This window comes from Prionailurus viverrinus, chromosome A1 (genome assembly GCF_022837055.1).
Source record: "Prionailurus viverrinus isolate Anna chromosome A1, UM_Priviv_1.0, whole genome shotgun sequence".
Taxonomy (NCBI): domain Eukaryota; kingdom Metazoa; phylum Chordata; class Mammalia; order Carnivora; family Felidae; genus Prionailurus; species Prionailurus viverrinus.
The window spans coordinates 2,196,861-2,222,689 of record NC_062561.1 but is presented as its reverse complement, the minus strand read 5'-3'; the positions used below and the strand labels follow the sequence as shown (position 1 = coordinate 2,222,689).

The 25,829-nt window shown below is 41.6% G+C and overlaps 1 protein-coding gene across 3 annotated transcripts in view; it reads left to right on the top strand.

Moving 5' to 3' along the window:
* ZDHHC20 (zinc finger DHHC-type palmitoyltransferase 20) overlaps nt 1-25,829 on the top strand; it is a 72,176-nt gene that overhangs the window by 30,051 nt on the left and 16,296 nt on the right. For all 3 annotated transcript variants that reach the window (XM_047853088.1, XM_047853080.1, XM_047853097.1), the window contains exons 3-7: nt 381-484; nt 6,307-6,427; nt 14,101-14,170; nt 15,717-15,749; nt 16,852-16,972. In XM_047853088.1, coding sequence (XP_047709044.1) covers nt 381-484; nt 6,307-6,427; nt 14,101-14,170; nt 15,717-15,749; nt 16,852-16,972 — 449 coding nt within the window. The remainder of the gene's footprint in view (nt 1-380; nt 485-6,306; nt 6,428-14,100; nt 14,171-15,716; nt 15,750-16,851; nt 16,973-25,829) is intronic.

Sequence of the window (25,829 nt, the reverse complement as noted above, 5' to 3'; positions counted from 1 at the left end):
TGGCTTCTGTCTTAAATAAGTTTTAAATCATTTAAAATGTAACTTTTAGATGTAACTTTTAGAAAGACCTTGAAATACACTGAGAGAAGGTGTTTCAACTTGAATCTTAAGCATTTTAATAAAATCAAATCTCTTAGACTGCAGTCTTTACTTATAAACCAGGCTGATAACCCTTAAATGCAGGAATTGAATGTTTCTTCATATCTGTAATTGTGACGTCATGCAGATAAAGGCGTTTACATATTTGATGTCTTCAGTAGATTTTAATGAAGGTTATTTATTGGATTAAGCCTCCTGACCCTAAATATTGTGTTTTAATGTAAAGCTTCTTCCTGTTTTCACCTGGATTCAATGAAATGTTATTTGTTTTTATTTACCAGGAAAGGCCGTTGTTTACCTTGTGGCTTTCCATCTGTTCTTTGTTATGTTTGTATGGTCCTATTGGATGACAATTTTCACATCTCCCGCTTCCCCCTCCAAAGAGGTAAATTTCATGTTGGTAAATTGCCAAATGCTGTAGCTAATTGTGGAATTATTTTCCCTGTGTTACCTTCGTTAAAACTTTATTACATAATGCATTTGTTCTGTTTCCGCTCATGAACTCGCTTGGTGACTCCACACTGTGAATGTGAGTCGTCAGCCCGGTCTCAGATACAACCCGCTCAGCTCGCTGAGATCGAGAATAGTGCTAACGTTTGCTTATACTGGTATTTTTCTGCCATGCTATGTTTTCTTAAAGACATATATTTTTTTTTATTGGAGTAAAAAATCTTAAGGGACAGAGAATTGAATTAGAGAAGTAGAGTTTATTTTTGGACACCTTAACGTATTTTCTCAGGCCTGAACAAATATGCTGCGACAGAAGAAAGTTTTGGCTGTGGAGAACAACTTGTCTAGGCTATTGTTTGTTATACTTTAGTATATCTAGTGTTTCTTCTAATTTGAGGTTCCATTGGGAAAGATAATGTGAGTAAATATTCATGTAGAGTAAGTTTTAAGACCAGTGTGTTTCTCCTGCCTTGACATAGCTGACTGACATTCGGTATAGCTAGATGGCTAAGAATATGCTCTCTGGCGTTAGGGTTACCTGAGTTTGATTTTCTGCTCTAACACATTACATAATGTCTCTGAACCTCAGTTTTCTCATTGGAAAATGGAGCTAACAAGTAGTGCCTGTTTCCGTAAGATGTTTGTGAGGATTAAGTGAGATTCATTCACGTAAAGCTTTTAACACAGTACCTGCCACATGGTTGGCAACCAGTGATGATGACAATTATTTCCCCTCCTATCAAATTCTTTCAGAATTATAGACCCTGTGTTTAAAAATGATATCAACGTTCGTTTAACTTTTTGTAGAACATACATGCAGAAGAGTATAAACATAAGTGTACGCTTGATGGATTTTCACAAACTTTCACACCTTTTAGTAACCACCACCCAGTCGAAGACACGACACATCTCCAGCATCTCGTAAGCCTCCTCGTGCGCCCTTCCAGGCACCCACCTGCCACAAACCACTCTCCTGCCCCCCTAATAGCATCAGTTTGCTCTGCCTGGTTTTGCACTTCATGTAAATGGGATCCTGCACTCTGTGTGTTTGTGTGTCTGGCTTCTTTCATTAACATTCCGTTTGTGAGATTCATCCGTGTCGTTGCATATAGTTGTGAAGCATTCATTCTCATTCTTGTTGAGTATTCGGTTGCGGTAAATAACAGTTTGTTTAGCTGGGCTGTTGTTCATGGGCAAGGGCATTTGGGTGGGTTCCAGTTTAAGGCTGTTAAAAATAGGGCTGCTGTAAACATTCTTCTGCATATGCATACTGTATACACATACATGCATATTTACAAACGTACATATATAGCTCTTTTGGGTAGATGCCTAGGATTACAACTGCTGGATCGTATGTGGTGTGTAATTGAGCATTAAGAAAATGCCAAATGGTTTTTGCCCTTTTTTTCTATTGGGTGCTTTTGTTTTAAGGGGTAGTGAAATCATCGATCAAACTTTGTGTTTCTTCATATATTCTTCAGACATTTGACCATAATTAGTCGCCCCTTAAAAGTTATGTTACAAACTGCCATCCATACCTTAAGCTCTGAGCTGAAAAGGAACTGATTTTATTGGATCACTCAATACTAGTGATGGCCGTTGAAAATATAGCATGTGTAGAAGTAAATAGTTGTCATTATAGGAAAGAAAACATAGAATAAGAAAAACAGTCGGTAATGCTTTTGAGAAGCAGTACAGCGTAGAGGTGAAGAACTCAGGCTCCGGCCCCAGACTGCCCCGGCTCAACAACACTGGAGACTTCCCTCAACCGTCTGAACCTCACGTCTGTCCTGTAGAACGAGGACAATACTAGTGTGTGCCTTACGGGGTTGTTGTAAACGTTGAATAAATTAATAATATACGTGGTTAGTAATGTTTATAATAACAGTAAATGGTTAACAGTGTACGTAAAGTGCTCCGAAGAATACACAGCACGTAATAAGCACCATTTGAGTGTTATTTACTTATTTTGGTGGTTGTTTTGTCATAGTGCATCCATCTAGCATTCAGCCCAGGACCCAAGCCGTTACATACACCCCCATTCTTGACGCTCCCTCTTCTGAGAAGGTGAGCTGACTGCCCCGGCCTGTGGCCAGTGGCCCTGCCCTGGCACGCTCTACCTTCCCGTCATAGAACTTACCGTCCGGTTTCATAGTTGCCTGGTGCCTTGAATGCATCACTTTGCTGTCCGTTTTTTGAGGGCAGAGGTCATTTTCATGCTGTTCTGTGCTACACCCGTCTCCCCACTACTTAGCACGTAGTAGGTGTTCACTACTGAATGAGTTGATTATGAAATCGTCAGGGGCAGGCTAAGTTAAGCTAGGGTGACAGCCAGAGAAGAGCAGGAGTTTGTGGTTCTCTGCTGGCTGACTGAGGTAGCTCCTCGTAGGAGTTACAAAGCTGTGAGGTGGCTCCTAAAGTAACTGCATCAAAAGGACTCTGTGAGCTGAGAGGTTAGAAAAACACTTGGCCATCAGACGCACGGAAATCGTTTGACTCTAAGAAGCTCTACATTTTTAGGAAAGTTAAGTTATACATACGGGTATTTTTTTCTTTTTTTCTTTTTTTCTTTTTTTTCTTTGAGTGTTTTTATGTTTAAGAGAGAGAGAGAGAGAGCGAGCACGAGTGTGCACAGGCGGGAGAGGGGCAGAACGAGAAGGGGGAGAGGATCCGAAGCGGGGCTCTGCGCTGACAGCAGCAAGCCCGACGCGGGGCTCGAACTCACAAACTGGGAGATCGTGACCTGAGCCGAAATCAGACGTTCAACCGACTGAGCCACCCAGGCGCCCCTGGGTATATTCTTCATTCTTTGTCAGCAAGTACTTAGCACCTCCTGTTTACCAGACTGTGCTAGGCTCTGGGAATTAAGGGAACAAGACAGACATGGTCCTTACATTTTAAAGGGAGACACAGATGGTAAACAAATGATTATAACTGTGATACATTTACCTAGTTTTAGAGTGAGAACATGATGATGGAGTAAAGCATAACAATAAAAGCCACCAGGGAGAAAAGCTACTTCGGGTCGTATGGTCAAGGAAACCTCTGAGGACGTGGCACCTAAACTGAGACCTCTATAAGCACAGTATCTCTCTCACTGAAGTCTTAGCTCTTTGAAGGGAGGATCTTCGTTGTTTATTGCTCTGTCCCCATTGCCTCGAGTCAGACGTCTTACACAGCAGGCAGATTGCTAAATATGTGAATGAACGAACTGTGAGGAGGAGCAGCATCTGAAGAGCCAGCAGGCGTCTTCTGTCACTAGGCGTCTTCTCTCCGAGGACAAGATACGGCCCCATCGCTCCTCCCATCACCCTGCAGCGGCTGCCGGCCAGCTACAGGGTGCAAGCCGTGCTCCTTTGCACGGTGCACGAGACCCTTCGTGACAGCTGCAGGGTGCAAGCCGTGCTCCTTTGCACGGTGCACGAGACCCTTCGTGATCTAACATCTTAGCAGCGTCATCTCCACTGCTTCTTCCTGGCCCTCGACAGCCAAGTCCTATCTCGCGCTGACTATACCTTGCGGTCACGTTGTCGTGCTTTCTGCATGCTGCGCCTGTTACCGAGATTCTCTTCCCCTCCTTGTTTTCCTGCAAGATTCCTATTTATCTCTCAGAACCCGGCCCGGACCCCACTTCCTCCAAGACACTTTCATTGGCAGTTCCCGCTCCCTCCTAAGGGAGCTTTTATCGTACCTGGCACTTACGCTGATTTGTAATTTGTACTTCTCTGTTGGCATGGCTGACCTTCCGACTGGGCTGTAGAAACGGACTTTGGAGGCAAGGGCCCCGTTGTTACTCATCTGTGGATTCCTGTTACCTGGAACAGTGCCAGGTTCCTAACTGGTATTTAATGTGTATTTAAATGGAACCATCTGAACACTGAATTTAAGATACTGGCGTTTTATAGTTTGAATGATAGCCATAGCTTTTAACGAAGACCAGAATCATCATAATAATTTCAGAACTCGAACCCATTAACATTTTTTTTGTTCCATTCCTCACCTAAAATTCTGGTGTCTCGTGAGATTTTCATTTCGTTTAAGTTTTTCACAGTTTGTGACAGTAGTCCTTAAGGCAGAGTGATGATGTTGAGGCCTGGCTAGAAATAGGACGGTCCAGGGAAATCTGTTCACGTTTTACGAGGAATGTCTCCCTTCCAAATACATATTTATCCTCATACCATATGGTTCTTATACTTTACTGTGAATGCGACAGGAGCACATCATGTCAGGAAAGAACGTCTAATTCAAACAAGTTACAAGTTATAATTCTCTTAAAAGAGAATGGGCCATTTCGCAAAGCAGGGAAGTACTTCATTATCTGATTCAAGAGGGGCTGGATCTCAGAAACGTCGTCTGAAGATTCCTACCTGCCCGGGAGGTTAGATACGTGACCTCCACAGTCTCAGGTTAAGGTGATGGGAATCTTTTCTGACTGCTTTCTGTCCTTTTTATTTGTCTGCATTACTCCTTGCACATCATTTGGGGATTTCTTGTGCCATCAAGATTTGAGTGTGAGAACCAGGTGAGGTAATCTAAATAGACTTCCACATCCTGAACTGTGCTGTCCGGTCAGGTTAGAGTAATAGTCTGCGAAAATCAAGAACATGTATTTTACGTTAGCAGTATGGAGGGACGCATGCTGGAGTAAAACTCAAAAGACTTGTATCTTAATGTCAGCTCTGTCAGTAGATGCGCAGTCTTAGAAAGTTCCTCAACCCAGAGCTCCTTCAGACATGCCAAACTGTTGCCTTGTTTGCAATAGGAGAGACTGCACTGCTAAGCTAATACTGTTATTATTGATGGTGGGGCACCAGGAGTATGAAAGTTTAGTAGTGAGTTAGCAGGTGGCTCAAAATACTTGAACGGAAAGAGATGAAACTCCATTCAAGCAAAACCCTGTAAGTAAAAATTGAGAAACAGAGCAAGTCTCAAGCCATTTTAGGTTGAAAAAGAAATTCTGTGAAATAGAGAGAGAGAAACTGGAAGCATCCATCTGCCTGAAATTATAGAGGCATAAGACTCAGGGTCCTTGAGATGCTGGGATGACCACGACCTGACAAGAAGAGCAGCCTGGACAGTCCTTTGTGGGGAAGGTGCTGTTCAAGGAAACGAACTGCAAGCTGGCCACACTGCGGGATTGAAGACGTGAGAGATGGAAACTGGAAATAACTCCATAAAGGAATCGCTCTTGGAGAAAGGGAGACTGTGCCTGCCTCGACAATCCTTAGTCATTTTGCAGAAAGTACTCCTGTTGGTTGGCTTTTTCAAAGCTGAAACAAAGTAGTAAAAGAATGGCTTGTCCTCACTGAGATATTTGGCCAGAAAGTAGTTGGACCCCGTGCCCGCGATGTAACCTGTCACCCAAAGCAAGCGAACCTTTGGGCATCCTTGCAAAAATTAAAACTTTCCTGACGCTAATTTCCAAGCACCAACGTTTTCCTAGTAGAAAGTGTATACTCAACCCTGTTTGGCTGGGAGGTATTTAGTTTTGTCTGTAGAAAGCAAAGATACACAATTTTCTAGTTCATATTCTTTCCCATCATTACAGTAGAGGGCAGATATTTTTTAATCTGTCAAAGGTATGTAGTTTTGTTAAAACGTACTTGATTTAGCCTCTTAAATCTGAAAACAAATTTTGCCTTTTCTTCATGGAAGAAAATGTTTTTGGTTTGTTCTGGATAACACTTTCTTTTTCTGAGTGTGATAGTTCATGATCATGGGATTAAAAAGAATTAATAGTTATTTGTCCTTTTATAGTTCTATTTGTCCAATTCTGAAAAGGAACGTTACGAAAAGGAATTCAGCCAAGAAAGACAACAAGAAATTTTGAGAAGAGCGGCAAGGGACTTACCTATCTACACCACATCAGCTTCAAGGAGTAAGAAAAACCAGTCTTAAGTTTTCCTTTCCGTAGAAGTTTTAAAATATAATTAACCCTGCCAAGATGTGTCTGCGTGATTTGACTATTAAATGGATATTGTAATTGCTGCAGATAATGTCTTCAAGAACAAGATTTTCCCGTGTTCTGTATCTTCTGTGGTATTTCAGAGATATGTCCATATATGTACATATGTTGATAACTGATTTTTTTTTAATTTTTATTTATTTTTGAGACCGAGAAAGACAGAACATGAATGGGGGAGGGTCAGAGAGAGGGAGACGCAGAATCTGAAGCAGGCTCCAGGCTCCGAGCTGTCAGCACAGAGCCCGACGCGGGGCTTGAACTCAGGGAGTGTGAGATCACGACCTGAGCCGAAGTCGGACGCTCAACCGACTGCGCCACCCAGGTGCCCTGATAATTGATTTTTTAAGGGGCTCACTATGAGTCTCCGTGCATTTATTTTCCAACTCAACATCATGGCTAAAAATTTCATTTGTTATTCTTAGTGAACCATCTTTTGGAAATTCTGGTTTGAATTTGAATATCGTGTGTCATCACAAGAGTAATTTTTTTTTAAGCAAGAATGCACGAACTTAGAATGGATAGGAATAAAAGACACAAAGGGGAGGAAGCCTGTTCCAGTTTTTTTTTTTTTTTTAATGTTTGTTTATTTTTGAGGCTGGGGGAGGGGTAGAGAGCGAGAAAGAGGATCCGAAGTGGCTTCTGCGCTGACAGCAGTGAACCCAGGGTGGGGCTCAAACTCACTATGAGTTCGACCTGAGCCAAAGTTGGACGCTCAACCGACTGAGCCACCCGGGTGCTCTCTGTTCAGTTTTTAAAACTACTGTTCAGAGAGCCAAAATTTGAACTCAGGTTAGTCTGGTTCCAAAGCCACTGGTATTTCCGCTGTCCCACTTCCTGCACTGAGGTGGGTGCTCCTCCAGCACCTTCCTTTTCTCAGGTGAGAGTCTTACGATAGGGATGAATTTCTGAGTGACCAGTGTGGTCACTTCAATACAGGAAATTGTCTTACGTTATGTATTACGTACCTCCTGAGTTTGTTCAAATAGCAGATACTGTAATGGCCGACAGTTACTCAGTTCTGAGTGCTTTACACACACTCGTTTAAACTTCACGACAGCCCTGTGCCGTAGACACTGTTGTCTTCATTTCACAGGTGAGGAGACTGAGACACAGAGAGGTTGATAACTTGTTCAAGGTCAGACAGAGACTATGTGAAAAATTGGCATAAAATCGAGGTGCTGTGGCCCTAGAACCCACTATGCTGCTGAACTCCGCGGGGAAGCAAAAGGAACTTTACTTTCGTATAGTCACATACAAGCTGTGACTAAGGAAGTACAAAGTTTGTGCCAGACTTTAGGAGGGGATATTTGATTTTTAAATTTTTCGTGCGCTTAATACTATTCATTTTGCACGACTAATACGTTGCCATACATAACGAAAACGTGAATATCAGATCAGACCCCAGCTTTTCTATTACTAGTGTAGCGAGAGTCACTAGCTTTGTAAGTGCTTGTGTCCTTATTTTCAAACAAGGCTAAACATATCTACGTCTTTGGGTTAGTGGAAATATTAAGTGAGATACGTAAATGAGATGTGCATTTAGTGTAGATCTTGGTATATAATTATAAATTTTCAGTAAATGACAGCTAATATAAAATAATCCTTTTTCTATTCAATCATGAAAAGTGTGGTTTACAATAATTATTTGCGCTTCTAGTTCTGTAGATTAGACGTTCTTAACCTGAAATCCAAGATTTTGAAGAACTTATGAATCCTGAGATAATATGCAAAGTTGTGGGTACGTGTAGCTTTCAGAGTAGCCCATTCATAGCAAGATCATCTGATTTTCAGAGCAGTACATGTGTCCTGAAGAGTTAATAGCCGCTGATGTAAAATCTTTACACTTTAAGCTTTATTATTTTTCATTAATTATAATGACTTTCCTCTAATCTGAATAATGTCCTTCATCTATTCAGTCTTACACACTTTGCTGGTGATGATTTAATCCTCGGGACATCTCTGAGGTAGGTGATGCACTTGTCCTCATTTCAGAGATGAGGACAGGAGGCACAATGAGGGGTCCAAAGTCCCCGAGTGAGAAGGTCTGAGATTCACAGCTTCTCGCCTTCTGACGACAGGCAGAGTCCTAGCTCTGGAGCACTGTTTTATACTGCACTTCTGCTGCTCAGAATTCCAAACTTTGGGGACTTTTATTCTTTTTTCTTGTTGTAGAAGTCAAATCTATTCATTCTTTAAAAAACAAAATTACAGAAACACGTATTATAGGAAGTGGACCTTCCATAGGCCAGAGACGAATGAAAGTGACAGAGCGGCCTCCACAGGAAGGATCTCCGGGGGCAGAAGGGAAGCTTTTCACTCACTTCCTCTTTGGTCTTTTTGAACCATGTGGACATATTATTATCTATTCGTCAAACAAACAAAATTTAGTCTCCACAGGGTGGATCCAACCAACGTCTCTCTCCCTTTGTCCCACACTGTTTCCCTGCATCAGCTCTGTGCTGAAGCACTCTGTCTTTCCCCACCTTTTTGAAATGTCTTTTCCTCTGCCTAGAATGATTATTTTTTCCTCTTTAAATCCAGTGTAAGTTTTAATGTCTACTTTTCACCCATTTCTATTCACTTGAACAAGAAGTGATTTTTAAACGTGCTTGGAACTTCTCAAATTCTCACCTTGTTGATCACAAATCACAGCCTCATAGTCATTTCTGTTTATCTCACCTCCTCGACCTGATTCTAAGAGTCTGGCAGTCAGGAGTTTCTCCCGTGGTCCCTAACGAAGTGTCTCATTAATAGGCCCTCGGTAGGTGTTTGTTGAATGAGTCTGTCCCTCCTCCGGGGCCGCTCCTGCGCTCCCTGCACGTCACTCGCGTGCGGGGGCCGTGCCGACCTTCTCTGTGTCATCCCAGTTCTGGTGTCGCACCGTTGGTGCACTTGCGAATCTAACTAGCCTTCTCTCCGTGATTTTTCCCATCGTAGCCCGAACTTCTATCTTATCAGGAATTGTCATCATATATTTACCAGAAATAATTTTTATTATCCTATGAATCACACCTGCTTTATTGAGAATCTGATATGTTCTAGAAGATTTTGTATTTAATCTGCACGGCAGTCCCTTACACCTGGTATTATTTGCACTCACACAGGAGGAAACTGAGGCTCGTGGAAAGTGAGTTACGGACCCAGTAACTGACGCGGTTGGCTGGAGAACTGGCATCTCACCCGACTGGTGACAGAGTCCCTGCTGCTCCCAGCACAGTGCACTGTCACCACACCCTTACAGGCTGGCTTTTCCAGAGCTTATCAGTTTCCTCTTGGTGTCTGTGTTCCTCTGCTTTTTTTTCTTAATGTTGATTTTACTCATTTCGAGAGAGAAGAGGGCGGTAGAGGGCCAGAGACGGAGAGAAAGAATCCCAAGTAGGCTTTGCGCTGGCAGCATAGGGCCTGACGTGGGGCTTAACCTCATGAACCGTGAGATCACGACCTGAGCCGAAATCAAGAGCCAGACGTTTAACAGCTGAGCCACGCAGGCGCCCTCGTCCTTTCGTGTATTCGCACGGAGACTGCTGACCTTTTTCCTCTCTTCTCCCCCGGTTTTCTCCTAAAACTCTTGCTTCTCCACTTAATAAATTACCGCCAACTTCTTCCTTCTGCTTTCAGGTATGCGTCAAAGTATGTCTCTCTTAAAAACAAAAAAAAAAATTCAGGGCACCTGGGTGGCTCAGTCGGTTAAGCACCAGCTGTTGCCTTCGGCTCAGGTCCCGGCCTCACAGTTCGTGGGTTCAAGCCCCACATCGGGCTCTGTGCTGACAGCGAGGAGGCTGCTTGGGATTCTCTCCCCGCTCCCCGCCCCTCTCTCTGCCCCTCCCCCACTCATACACTCTCTCTCTCTCTCTCTCTCTCTCAAAATAAATAAACTTAAAACAACAGTCACAACAAAAATTCGGTTCTGTTGATATTCTAACCACTGTTATATTTTGAGTTAGATCCTCTGGTAAGCTGTCTGTACCCAGGGCCTGTGTTCCCTCCCACGTGATTCCAGACAGCCGGCCTCCATTCTCCCTACTTGAGCTCAGTGGCTTTTGCCCTCTGACTTCTTGAGAAGCTTTCTTCTTTTTGCTTTTCTAGTATAGTTCTGTTCTGCTTCCTTGAATGATGATTCATCCTCCTGAATTTTTTTCTTTTTTTTTTAATTTAATTTATTTAAATTTTTTTTCTTTCTTTTTTTCTTTTTGGAGAGAGAGAGAGAGAGAATGGGAATCTAAAGCAGGCTCCCTTCTCAGTGCAGAGTCCCATACAAGGTTTGATCCCACGACCCTGGGATCATGACCTGAGCCAGATTCAGGAGTCAGATGCTCAGCCAACTGAGACACCCAAGCGCCCCTCATTTTTCTATTTCTTCACTTCACAAGGGTGCCCTGCCCCAATTCTTTTTGTACTGTTCCTTCAACTTTTGTTTTCAGTTATGGAATTCTGACACTGTGATATTGTGATCATTCGTTTATTATGTCTCAATTTGTTTTCTTTAATAGTTTTCAAGAAGGAGTTCACTTTCCTCATATGAATTAGAGCAGATGCAAGGACACTGTCACACCAGCACTCACCTATCCCAGACCCTTTCTTGTACGTCAGGTACACGGGCGGAGTTGCAGCTACACATGAGGATTGCTTGTCTGCCTGGAGGCCTCCCACCTCCCTGCCCCAGGGCTGCAGCGTCCTCCCTGGGGATGCAGAGGGAAGAAGGTGCAGCCCTCTCCCCCTGGGGGCCCAGGACCCATCATTTAAGGCTTCCCACTCTCCTTGGCCTGCGCCGCCCAGTTCAGCATCTCCCGCTTGGTTCCTGTTCTGGGTTTCTTGCACCGATGTGTCTGTGATCTGTGGGTGTCCGTGGGATGAGGTGAGCTCGGGGTCGTGCTGCTCCATCGTCTTCCCAGGCCTCCCCCAGGACAGCTGTCCTTGAGCCACCTATTATCCAAACCTACAAACCCAAACAGAACTGGGCGCATCAATTCAGACTTTAATACCGTCAAGCGGTATTTGCCACATGGCAGAAACTCTCTGAATACAGTACTTGCTGCCTGAATGGGTGAGAGAATGAATCCGTGAAAAACGCCTACCCCAGGCTACCCGCCCGGCCCGCCCTCACCTGGGCTCCCTTCGGTGGTTTGCCGCCTCGTTCATCTAGGTGCCCTAGACCAGAAACTGAAGTTTTCTGATTGCTTCCTTTTCCTCGGTTCCTCTATCCGCTCAGTCCTCAAGATCCACCACAAGTCTTCTTCAAACGTCTGTTCAGGGGCGCCTGGCTGGCTCGGTCGGTTAAGCGTCTGACTCTCCGTGGCAGCTCGGGTCATGACCTCACGGTTTTGTGAGTTCGGGCCCCGCACGGGGCTCTGTGCTGACAGCACGGAGCCTGCTTGGGGTCCTCTCTCTCTGCCCTTCCCCCACTCACACTGTGTCTCTGTCTCAAAACACATAAATAAAAACTGAAAAAAAAAAGTCTGTTCAGTTTAGTCTCCTCTCAGGGCAAAATTACCATCTCAGAATTTTGAGTAGAAGAATAGAGGAAAAAGAAACTAAGATACTCTTGACCCTCTTACTTAACCGCCAGTTCAGCTGTGTTTAGCCTTTGGGCAGATTACTTCCTCTCGACTTTGGGGTGTTTTTCATCTGTTGAATGGAGAGATCAGCTAGCACATTCCTACGGTCCTCAAGCTTTACTTTTTCTACATTGTCTGGTTTTACCTCCCTAGTGTCCAACCCCGGTGATGGGGTGAAGGCCCTCTAGAAGGCCCTCAGTGTTGTACGGCTTACTCATTTAAGGAGCGGGTGTTTACCTACATCCCCTTCATTTTAAAGACGTCTTTGTTGAAATTACAAAAGTAATACATGCACACGATTTTAAAAACAATTTTTTAGGGCACCAAATGAAAAGTGAGGTTGTCCTTCACCCTGGCAGTGTTCTCCGGGGGGACCCTGTTACATCCTCGCAGAAAATTTTCATACTTGGCAGAGTACTACAAAACGTACATGCAATTAATATAGTTCAACAACTAGAGTGGATAGATAGGTATTAACCAATACAGAGTTAGTTACCTGGATAGTGCCTTTTAGCAAGTATAACATTGCTTCAAAGCTTCAGAATAGCACTTTGTCTCTCTTACATGTTAATTCGCCTCTAGAAGGTGGATATATTTTATTGGGATATGTGAAGAGGAAAGAATATACTTATTTCCCTTAGAGATGTGAAATATATTCAAACTGTTCTACAGTTTGCTTTTTTTCATCTGATATATTTGCATTTTTCCAATTTAGGGTGCGTGTGTATTTTGTGTGGAAAATTCTCGTTAAAGTCTGCGTAGTATTCCACTGTATGGATAGATATAAAATGCCTAGCCATTTACATAATTTAAGTAATTCATAATATTTTATTGTTAAAAATAATACTATAGTGAACATGCCTGTAGAATCTTCTAGAAGTAGAAATCCTGGGTCAGAGAACATATACATCTTAAGTTTTTATAGATGCTCCCAAATTTCCTTCCAAAAAGATTGTAACACACGACATCGTCCGTGCAATTTTTAGAGGGTATCGTTAATTTAAATTTTTATTTGAACCTATTTTCTGTGCTAGGAAACAAACAGTAATAGTACAGAAAATAGGCTCAAACAAATAGGATCACAAGTAATAGGCAGCAACTTAGGCTTTTTAACTCTCACCCCAAAAAACCACCGAAAAATATGAGATGGTGTCAGGAATTGGTGGGTATTTCCAGTATCTTAAGGGCAAGACTGCAAGACAGAACTGAAACCAGAATTGGAGAGCCAAAGCTGGGACTCTGTGGAGCTTGTTTCTTCTGGTTCCTGTAGATCTGTTTGATTTGTAACACTGTCTGCCTCCAAATGAGTTTTCATTTTTTCCCCAAGTCACATGGCAGACTATCACCGTCGCGTGTTTCCCAGCTCCAGTGCTCCGTCTCTGTGCTGCATCCGTGGGAGACAGAGCACGAACTAGAAGGGGGAAGGGTGGTCTGGACTTGTTCCCCAGAGGAGGAGAGAGTGGCTTTTCGACCAGGCAGATATGCCCCAAAGAAGCCCACTACACTTAGAATATCAAGTAGAGTATTTACCATTTAATTGCTCTAATCTGTAAAAGTTTCAACAGTTTGCGAGAGACCATTGGCCTTGTTGCCAAGTCGGTACAATCTGTTTGCTTTAGAGGCCGTCACGCAGAGAACAGTGAGCATCTAACTATGATGATATTGTCGTTATTCATCCATAATCATGGTTTAAAAAAGTACTTTTTGAGGGGCACCTGGGTGGTTCAGTCGGTTGAGCATCCATCCGACTCTTGGTTTCAGCTCAGGTCATGATCTCATGGTTTGTGAGTTCTGCATTGGGCGGAGCCTGCTTGGGATTTCTCTCTCCCTCTCTCTCTCTGCCCCTCCCTGGCTTGCTCTCTCTCTCTCTCTCTCTCTCTCTCTCTCTCTCAAAATAAGTGAACATTAAATTTTTTTTAAATGTTTAGTTGCCAGTTTCACAGAGTTATTTGTAAAAGAATGAAAGCAAATGTTATAGCCAAATTCAGCTTGTGCATCCTTCAACAATTTCCTTTTAATTCTTAAATGTAGCCATCAGATATTGTGAAAGATGTCAGTTGATTAAACCTGACCGGGCACATCACTGCTCAGCATGTGACATGTAAGTATGACTCATTTGTTTTCATTTAACCCTAGCACTGCACATTGGTGACGGGAGAATAGTAGGGGATGGAATATTTTGTATGCTTTATGCTTAGCAGAAACGCTTCATCCTCTCCAATTACTTGCTATGTATGCTGGGCTAACAAAAATATTTATATAAGCTAGAATATACTTTGAAGTAATCTCGCTTCCTATACTAGTTGATAGAATGTTTTTTAAATATACTTCCTATGCTTACGCCTAATGTAACATTGATGAGCAAGTAATAACCCCTTTGAGAAAGCTAACTTTAGCTCGCGGATTAAAAAGACTATCATGACAATATTCTTGTTTATCTTGTTAATATTAAAACATAACAAACCACAAACATACTGTTTTCAGTTACTGTCTGTGACATCGTTCCCAGAAAAATTTGAAAGATTTTATTTTATGTGCACTTTTGAGAAGATAGTGTGTTGAAGGAAAGATCTATAGTTTAGGAATCTCTGCTAGTCCTTGAACTGTAGTTAGGTTGTTTAACATTCTGGGTATTAGTTTATTCATTTCTTATGTTACAGCAGTCCCCTCTTATCTGTCTGAGGATATGTCCCAAGATCCCCAGTGAATGCCTGAAACTATATACACTATGTTTTTTCCTATACATACATAACTATATGAAAAAATTTAACTCCTAAATTATGCACGGTAAGAAATTAACAGTAGCTAATAATAAAACAATAGTTATGACAATAGGCTGTAATAAGTGTATGTGAATGTGGACTCTCTAAAAATGTCTTACCGTGTACCTACCCCAACTGGGAAGAGATGAAGGGAGGTGGGTGACATAGACCCTGTGACGCAGCGTCTGGCTGCCGCTGACCTTCTGGGTGCGTCAGAGGGAGGATCATCTGCTTCCAGACCGTGGGTGACTGCTGGGAGCTGAGACGCAGAGAAGCAACTCTAGATAGGGGAGACGGCTGTATTTGAGATGTTCTCTGGTCTGACTTCATACAAATCTGGATTATGTGTATTGGCGGGGAGGCAGATTTGGAGGGGTTTTTTTTAATTATAAAAGCATAGTCGTGCTCATCTATGGAATCCAATTTTGTGAGTTGTGTGGAAAAAATAACCATCTACAAGCCCATCGTTGGTAATATTTTAACATATTTGCTCCTATGGTTTTATTTTTATGTCTTGCATGTGGTTAAAACAGCCTAGGGATTTCTGTGTTTCATTTTATCTCCCTCAGCTAATTTGTAAGCTGGACCTGTCTAAGTGACCTAGTGTTACGTGTACCATATCAGTATATTAAAATATCATTTGATGTGGTTCAAAGCAGTTGACTGTGCACAACTGAATTCCCAGCATTAAAAATCATTATTTCTTACCTGTAAAAGTACTTGGCGAAATATCAGAAATATTTTTGAGCCTAATGTTCACTGGGTTGGTTTTTCTAAGATGTTACTTGTAAAGGTAAAAATTTAAGCCAAAGAAAAAGAAAATTATGAGCAATTAGAATTAGGGGAATTTTTATAAGGATTTTCTTATGCTTATTTGTTTTTTAGATGTATTCTTAAGATGGATCATCACTGTCCTTGGTATGTATAAAAAATAGAGGAAATCTCATTGGGGGTGGAGAGGTGGGAAGGAGAGAATTGAGCGTAATTTACCTCAGCATTTTTAAATTTTGAAGGGCAGTGTAATTACTCCTAGATATCAAGATTGATGTAGTCATTTATATGCATGTATATGTATGTAGTTGTTTATATTAAATATATTCCTTTAACTATACAGCTGATGTATTAACCCAAGTAAGTACATAATAAGAATTGACATTGGGGCACCTGAGCGGCTGTCAGTTAAGTGTCCACTCTTGATCTCAGCTCAGAGCATGATCTCGCGGTTCGTGGGATCAAACCCCCTCCGCCCCCCACCCCCCCCCCCCCCCCCCCGGGCTCCACACTGACAGCACGGACCCTGCTTGGGATTCTTCTCTCCCTCTGTCTCTGCCCCTCCCCTGCTCGTTCTCTCTCTCTCTCAGAATAAATGCATTAAATTAAAAAAAAAAAGAATTAAACATCAAAATTCCAAATTGCTTGAGACACCTGTGTAGCTCAGGCGTTTAAGTGTCTGAACTGTTGATTTCGGCTCAGGTCATGATCTCACAGTCGTGAGGTCAAGGCCCGTGTTGGGCCCCATACCGAGCTTGGAGACTGCTTAAGATTCCGTCTCCCTCTGCCTGTGTCCTTTCCTCTTCCTCTCACTCACTCTCTCTCTCTCAGAAATAATCAAATCAAATCAAATCAAATCAAATCGAATAAATTCCAAATTCCTCACGGAATTCACTAAAAGCACGCGTCCACAATGAAGACACTGCCTCTCCTACTTCCCAAATGGCTCATTTCCAAGGAATAATGATTACGTTTTTTATCCGTCGTATGTGTTATTGTTGTTTTTATTACGGTTCAAAAACTGACGCAGAATGTACCACCTCAGCCATTTCTACGTGCGCACTTCAGCGGGTACGCAGTGCGTTCGCACTGTTGTGCGCCCCGCGTCCAGAGCTTCTCATCCTGCACAGCTCAGGTCCTGTGCCCACCCCTGCCCCCTGCAGCCCCTGCGAAACACCACTCTGTGTCTCGTCTCTGTGAGTTTGTGGCTTGTCATATTTTTACAGTGTGACTTTTTGTATTCTTCTAGGGTGAATAACTGTGTGGGATTTTCTAATTACAAATTCTTCCTGCTGTTTTTATTGTATTCCTTGTTATATTGCCTTTTTGTGGCTACGACAGTTTTACAGTACTTTATAAAATTTTGGACGGTAAGTCTTTTTTCTATCTTAAACCGTATATTTAAGCCTTTTTAAGATGCTGTATTCATAAAGAGTTCCTTCATTCTTTATTATAAATAGATACATTTCATTTCAGTTTTACTAGATGGAATTTATAATGGATCAGAAAGCAGATCGGCTATAATTTACCTTCGTGTGTTTATGTTTATTTGTATATAAATGGATAGTAAACAAGATACGGTGAACTTTAGTGATCCAAACTCTTTTCACCCACACTGTAACAGTAGATACACCAGTTTTAGGGAAGCAGTTGCTTTTAGCTGAGTTGAAGAGACTTCCTGCCTTTTTACAGTAATAAAAGTGAAATTGCCAATACCCGAAACGCCCACTAATCTGTTTCCTGCCTCTGTAGATGTTAATCTTTTTTCTATCAGGAGTCGCAAAGGTTTTTTTCGACGTTTTCAGTTTATATCTTACAACCCTGTTTTGTTTTTATCAAACTGAAGTTTTATATTTTTAAAGCAGTATTTTTATGATTTCTGACTTTCCTATTTATTTAAAAGCCATGCTTTTCATTTATGACTTCTGGCTTTAGTCTGTTCCCTATACATTTATACGATATTGACCCAGGTTTTCCTTTTCCATTGGCATTGTAATTAGTTTTGTTTTCACATTTAAATCTTTGATTTTGAAGAGGGGATTATTGTGGTCAAAAAGTACTTTGTATTTATCCTTCCTAAAAATTCTATTGAGAGGTTTTAAAATGTAGCTTTTATGACTGAACTGCTCAGGCATGTTGAAGCCAGCCGGTCGGGAGCTGATTAGGTATCATCGAAAAGGAAGTTTGTTCCTCACGGTGTCTGAGGGGAGGGGCCCACCGCGCCATGCAGGACCACGTGGGAAGCACCAGCCAGGGTGACCAGATTTAGGGGGAGCCAGTTTGAGTAATGTCTGCAGTCCCTGGGTTGTCTTCACCTTTCCGTGGAGTGGTGAAGGCAGGGCAGTATTGTCTCCTGGAGAGTAACAGCCAGAGAGAGGAGGTGGCTTGGAGTACGAGCTCTGGATTGGTCAGGTTGTCATAGACAAACAGGTTTATTCCTTGCTGTCGCTTAAGGACCGGAAAGCTGTGGGAGAGGCAGCCTCTCTTCAGTCAGCAAGGCCCCAGGTGCCAGTGCGTCAAGAGTACAGAAAATAAGAAACTGAAGTTAATGCAGAGGGAGCTGTTGCTCTTCCCATTTTCAGAGTTGAAAACCGAGGTTGGACGAGTTAGGTAACCAGCCGGAATCTGAACGTAGATTTTTCTGTTTCAGCATCCAGCTACTTTCCACTGTGAGTTGCTTTTCATAGCGTTCCTTGGACATAACATAATTAAAGCCTCAGTCATCAAGCATGATTATTTATCCAGGAAATAGCTAAGATATTTTGCAAGGACTTTCACTAAAACATTTTTGGATGTTTTCAACTTGGGGCATTTAAAACCAGGGGATGCTGGTACCTGCAGTGCCTTTGTGCATATTAGAAGAAAGCACCCAGTTCTGTGTGGTCTCAGCCCACCGAGTTTGGGGTTCTGTTGTTCCCCTGGTTCTGAGCACCTTTGTTCAGTTAACAACCCTCTTAACCCTGTTCAGTGGCCCTGTTTAAGTAAAGGATTTAGTGCCAGATGAATAAAGTCTAAATTATAGAATTTTACATTTTTTATCAGAAACTCCAGTGTTTGCATATAATGATTTATTAATTAAAGAATAAATATTTTCAACTCTTTCAGATTCATTATGAGTAAGGAAACGCTAGCAAACTTAAATCTTTTTCTTCATTCAACAAATATTTATTGAGTACTTATTATGTACCAGGCAGTGTTCTAGGCACTTTGGATAGATCAGTGAACAAAACAGAGTCCTGTTTTTATAGAACTTATTTTTGAGAAGAGGAAGGCATATACACGTAATAAATAAGTAAATCCTACTGTGTATTAGAAAGTAAACACGGTGAAGAAAAGTCAAAGTAGAGCAGAGTGAGGGATGCAGCAAGTTTCTTGGGGTGGCATGACCAGGACAGACAGAAGTGTTAAAGGGATCAGTGTAGACCTCAGGAGGAAGATCAGATTTTAGCAAAGGTTTGACGGGAGTTGGTGGACATCTGAAAAAGGAATATGTGCACCCAACATGGGAGCACCTAAATACACAGAGCAAATATTAACAGACCCAAAGGGAGAAATAGGAGCAATACAGTAATAGTAGGGACTTCAAGACCCTGCTCTCATCGATGGATAGATCATCCAGACAGAAAACCAATGAGGAAGGATTGGCATTAAAATGACACATTAGAGCAACGAGGCAGTTTAAATCGTGGGGGAAAATATGACACATTAGAACAGGTGGACTTAACAGACATACAGAACACTCCATCCAAAAGAAACAGAAAACACAGTGGTATAAAAGTAGAAATGAGTCACAAAAACGAAAACTGGAAAACTCACAAATGAGAAAGATCTCAAATGACCTAACGTTACATTTCAGGAACTAGAAAAAGAACATACAAGCCAAAGTTGGTTTTTTGAAAAGATAAACAGAATAGGTAAACCTTTACCCAGACCCATCAAGAAAGAAAGAGGACTAGGGGCGCCTGGGTGGCGCAGTCGGTTAAGCGTCCGACTTCAGCCAGGTCACGATCTCGCGGTCCGGGAGTTCGAGCCCCGCGTCAGGCTCTGGGCTGATGGCTCGGAGCCTGGAGCCTGTTTCCGGTTCTGTGTCTCCCTCTCTCTCTGCCCCTCCCCCGTTCATGCTCTGTCTCTCTCTGTCCCAAAAATAAATAAAAATGTTGAAAAAAAAATTAAAAAAAAAAGAAAGAAAGAAAGAAAGAGGACTCAAAATTAGAAATGGAAGGGGATACATTACAGCTGATACCACAGAAATGCAAAGGATCATCAGAGACTACTCTGAACAATTATGCAGCAACAAATTAGACAGCCTAGAAGAAATGGATACATTCCTAGAAACATACAACCTACCAAGACTGAGTCATGATGAAATAGAAAATCTGAACAGATTGCTAGTAACAAAATCAAATTAATAACTTCCCAATAAATAAAAGTCCAGAAACCAGATGGTTTGGTAGTGAATTCAACCAAACATTTAAAGAATTAATGCCAGTCTTCAGAATCTTCCAAAAAAAAAAAAAAAAATAGAAGAGGGAACACTTCCAAATTTATTTTATAAGGCCAGTATTACCATGATACCCAAAGTAGACAAGAACACTACAAGGAAAAAAAAATTATAGGCCAATATCCTTGTTGAACAAAGACATAAAAGTCTTCAAAAAAAATATTAGCAAACTGAATTCAAGAATACTTTAAAAGGGGACACCTGGGTGGCTCATTCAGTTAAGCATCTGACTTTGGCTCGGGTCATGATCCTACAGTTTGTGGGTTGGCCTCGGTGCTGACAGCTCTGAGCTTGGAGCCTGCCTCAGATTCTGTGTCTCCCTCTCTCTTTGCCCCCTCCCCCCCTCCCCCCCCCCCCTCCCCCGCTGCTTGTGCATTCTCTCTCAAAATTAAATAAATAAACATTTAAAAAAAGAATACATTAAAAGGATCATATACCGTGATCAAGTGGGACTTATTCTAGGGATGCAGGTTTGGCTCAGCATCTTTAAGTCAATCAGCATGACGTACCAGATTAAAAAAATGAAGGAAAAAATCATATGATTATTTCCCTGGATGCAGAGAAACATTTGACAAAATTCAATGGCCATTTTTTAAAATGTTTTATTTTATTTTTGAGAGAGAGCATGAGCAAGGAAGGGGCAGAGAGAGAGAGAGGGAGACACAGAAGCAGGCTCCAGACTCTGAGCTGTCAACACAAAGCCCGACGCGGGGCTCAAACTCATGAGCCATGAGATCATGACCGGAACCGAAGTCAGAGGCTTAACCGATTGAGTCACTCAGGGGCCCCTCAATGTCCATTTTTGATAAAAATTCTTAACAAAGTAGTTATAGAGGGAATATATCTTAATATAATAAAAGCCATGTATGACAAGCCCATAGCTAACATCGTAGTCAGTGATGAAAAGCTTAAAGTTTTTCCCCTAAGGTTAAGAGCAAGATAAGGATTGGGGTGCCAGGGTGGCTCAGTCAGTTAAGTGTTGGACTCTTGATTTCTAGTCAGGTCATGGTCGTACAGTTTGTGAGATCTAGCCCCACACTGGGCTCCACGCTGACAGCATGGAGCCTGCTTGGGATTGTCTCCTGTCTCTCTGCGCCTCCTTCTGCATATGCTTTCTCTCTCAAAAATAAACATTAAAAAAAAAAAAAAGAAGAAGACAAAGATTCCCACTCTTGCTACTTTTATTCAACATGGTATGTATTGGAAGTCCTATCCACAGCAATTAGGCAAGAAAAAGAAAAGGAATTCAAATAGGAAAGAAGTACAATTATCTTTGCATAATGCATATGTTTAGAATACCCTAAAGACTCCACCAAAATGTATCCAAAGGATACAAAAATGCTGATTTGAAGGGGCACATGCACCCCAGTGTTTAAGCAGCACTATTGACAATAGCCAAATTATGGAAAGAGCCCAGATGTCCATTGACTGATGAATGGGTAAAGAAGATGTGTGTGTGTGTGTGTGTGTGTGTGTGTGTGTGTGTGTGTGTGTGTGTGTGTAAGTAATGTAATATTACTCGGCAATCAAAAAGAATGAAATCTTGCCATTTGCAACAACATGGATGGAACTAGAGTGTATTATGCTAAGCAGAATAAGTCAGAGGAAGACAAAATATCATATGATTTCACTCATGTGGAATTTAAGAGACAAAACAGATGAACAGAGGGGAAGGGAAGGGAAGGAAAAATAAGATAAAAACAGAGAGGGAAGCAAACCATAAGAGACTCTTAACTGTAGAGAACAAACTGAGGGTTGCTATAGGGGTGTTGGGTGGGGAGGATGGGCTAAATGGGTGATGGGCATTGAGGGCACTTGTTGGGATGAGCACTGGGTGTTATATGAAAGTGATGAATCACTAAATTCTATTTCTGAAATCATTATTACAGTGTGTTAACTAAGTTGGATTTAAATTTTAAAAATAGGATGATTGGGGTGCCTGGGTAGCTCAGTCAGTCAAGTGTCTGACTTCGGCTCAGGTCATGATGTCACGGTTCATGAGTTTGAGCCCCGTGTCAGGCTCTGTACTGACAGTTCTGTACTGACAGGCCTGGAGCCTGCTTCGAAATCTGTGTGTGTGTGTCTCTCTCTCTCCCTCTCTCTCCCTCTCTCTCTCTCTCTCTCTCTCTCTCTCTGCCCCTCCCCTGCTCATGCTCTGTCTCTCTCTCTCATAAATAAACATTTAAAAAAAACCCAAAAAACAGGATGATATAAATACACTTTTACTCTACATTATTTTAGAAACCTCATAAAGTATCTTTTAAGAATTGGGAAGTACAGGGTGGGTATGTCTTCTCAATGAAAATACCTATATGATTTTCACAGCCATCCTTTTATGCTAGTCTATCAATAAACATTATGTGAACAGAAAAAAATAAAAGACTTCACAAAAACTGTTAGAACTAGGAAACTAATTTGGTAAATTTGCAGGGTATAAAATCAGTTGCATTTCTGTATTAGTAACTAACTGTCAGAAGAGAAATTGAGAAAACAATCCCATTTACACTGGCATCAGAAAGGGCAAAATACTTAGGGAATAACTTTAACCGAGGAGTTGAAAGACCTATACATTGGGGACCGTAAGAGACTGCTGAAGGCAGTCGAAGGCACAAACAAATGGAAAGTTAACTGTGCTCACGGGCTGGAAGAGTTAACATTGTTAAAATGTCCATACTACCAAAAGCCATCTACAGATTTCAGTGAACCCCATAACTAAGTTCCAATGGCATTTTTCACAGAAATAGAACAAGCAATCCTAAAGTTTATGTGGAACCACAGAAGACCCCAAATAGCTAAGGCAGTCTTGAAAAGGAAGAACAAAGCTGGAGGTGTCATGCTTCCTGATTTCAAGCTGTATTACAAAGCTGTAGTAATCAGAACCATATGGTATTGGCGTGAAAACAGACACAATGGTCAATGGAACAGAATAGGCCAGAAATAAACCCATGAATCTTGGGTCAGTTAATTTTTGACACAGGAGCCAAGAATATACAGTGGGCAAAGGACAATCTTTGTAATAAGTAATGTTGGTCAACATGGACAGCCACAGGCAAAAGAATGAAACTGGGTCCCTACCTCCATCATACAAAAATCCGTTCCAAATGGATTGAAGACTTGAACATAAGACCTGAAACCGTAAGTCTCCTAGGTTAAAACATGGGCAGTAAGCTCCTTCATGTTTTTTAGGTTTAACACCAAAGGCAACAAAAGCAAAAGTAAACAAGTGGGACTGCATCAGACTAAGAAGACAAAGGAAACTATTAACAAATCAAAAAAGCAGCCTCTTGAATGGGAGAAGATATTTGCAACTCATGATCTGATAAGGGGGTAATAGACAACATATACAAAGAACTCCTATAACTCAGTAGCCAAAAAACCAATTAAAAAATGTGCAGAGGACATTTGCAACTACGTGGATGGAACTGGAGGGTATTATGCTAAGTGAAATTAGAGAAAGACAAATATATGACTTCACTCATATAAGGACTTTAAGAGACAAAAGAGAGGAACATAAGGGAAGGGAAACAAAAATAATACAAAAACAGGGAGGGGGACAAAACATAAGAGACTCTTAAATATGGAGAACAAACAGGGTTACTAGAGGGGGTGTGGGGGGGGGGATGGGCTAAATGGGTAAGGGGCATTGAGGAATCTACTCCTGAAATCATTGTTGCACTATATGCTAACTAATTTGGATGTAAATTAAAAAAAATAAAAATGTGCAGAGGAGGGGTGCCTGGGTGGCTCAGTCGGTTAAGCATCCAACTTCAGCTCAGGTCATGATCTCACGGTGTGTGAGTTTGAGCCCCGTGTCAGGCCCTGTGCTGATAGCTCAGAGCCTGGAGCCTGCTTCGGATTCTGTGTCTCCCTCTTTTTCCTCCCCCGCTCATGCTCTGTCTGTCTCTTCTCAAAAATAAAGGTTAAAAAAAAAATTTTTTTTTAATGTGCAGAGGATCTGAACAGGCATTTTTCCAAAGACCTATGGATGTCCAGCAGGTACATGAAAAAGTGGTCAATGTCACTAATCAGGGAAATGCAAATCAAAACCACAGGGTGAGACATCAACTCATACCTCTTAGAGCAACTATTATCAAAAGATAAGAAATAACTGGTGTCGGCGAGGATATAAAGAAAAGGGAATACATGCACCGTTGGTGGGAATGTAGATTGGCTTAGCCACTATGGAAACAGTATAAGGATTCCTCAAAACATTAGAACTGTATATGGTCCAGCAATTCTACTTCTGGATATTCATCCAAAGGAAATGAAAATACTAACTTGAAAACATATGTGTAACCCTGTGTGCATTGCATCTTATTTAGAATAGCCAAGAAATGAAAACAACTAAGTATCCATCAATAGACAAATGGATAAAGAAACTGTGTGTGTGTGTGTGTGTGTGTGTGTGTGTGTGTGTGTGTACACAATGGAATATTACTCAGCCATAAAAAGAAGGAAATCCTGCCATTTGTGACCACATGGATGGGTCTGGAGGACTTTAAGTGAAATAAGTCAGAGAAATAAAAATACTATTTTTGTCACTTAAATGTAAACTTTTTGAACTCATAGACACAGAGAGCAGATTGGTGATTGTCAGGGACAACGCATGGGGGGTGGGCACAGTGGGTGAAGGTGTTCAAAATAACATACGTCCTGAGTATGTAATGCACAACATAGTGACTATAGTTAAATGTGTTGTAAAGTCTCTAAGATAGTACCTCTTAAAAGATCTCCTCACTAGGAAAAGAAATTTGTGCCTGTGGTATGGATGTTAACTAGACTTATTGTGGTGATCATTTTGATATATATGTAAAATCATGTTTTACAACCGAAACTAACGTTACATGTCAGTTATATCTCAATTTTTGAAGAGTGTGATCAGGGTAGATCTCAATAAGAAGGATAAGATTTGAGCCAAGACTTGAGGGGAGTTAGCGGACATCCGAGAGAAGACTTCTGAGAAAACATCTGGACTTCAGAGCAAAGGCCCCAAATTTTGTAGGCGCACCCCCACCGTGTTCGTGTAACAGCGAGGAGGCTAGAGTGGCTGGAGTAGAATGACTGAGGATGGGAGTGATGCGAAGCCCAGGCAGTGGGCCTCGGAGAGTGTCGAGGATGTTGTCTTTCACGCTGAGTGAAACGGGAGCAGAGGAGTGACGTGGTCTCACTGTAACGCGTCACCCTGATTGCCGAGCTGAAACTAGACGGCAGGGTAAAGGACAGCACCTCTGAGAAGGCTGTCGCGGTAGCAGTGAAGGTGGTAAGAAATTCTCAGATACAGTTTTTAGAAAGAAACCACTAATCAGAAGTTTTTTAATAAGAGCTATTTGCTAAAAAAAAAAATGAATTTTATTTTTTCCTAGATATAAATCTGTTTTTAAAAACAGTGTAAAAGTGTCTGTTTAAAGTGTACCTTGAATGTGCTTGAAGAGCTAAATATTCGTGTCTGTGTTCTCTTTTGTGTTTTTGGAGGAAATGTCAACGACCTTTAGAGAGCAACATCTTAGTGTTCCTTCAAAACATAAAAGATCTATGAAAGTAGTGTTCAGGATAATTTTGTATAAAATTTGGTTTCTTAATACATTATCTCTATTTGTACAAGCTTTGCCGCAGGAAATCTACAGAGAGTTGTCCAAAGGTAAAAGAACATCATTGCCATGCCATTCTTGTGACATTTCTAGTAAATACGTATAAAACTCATTTGCTTCACAAGATGGGAAGTTAGA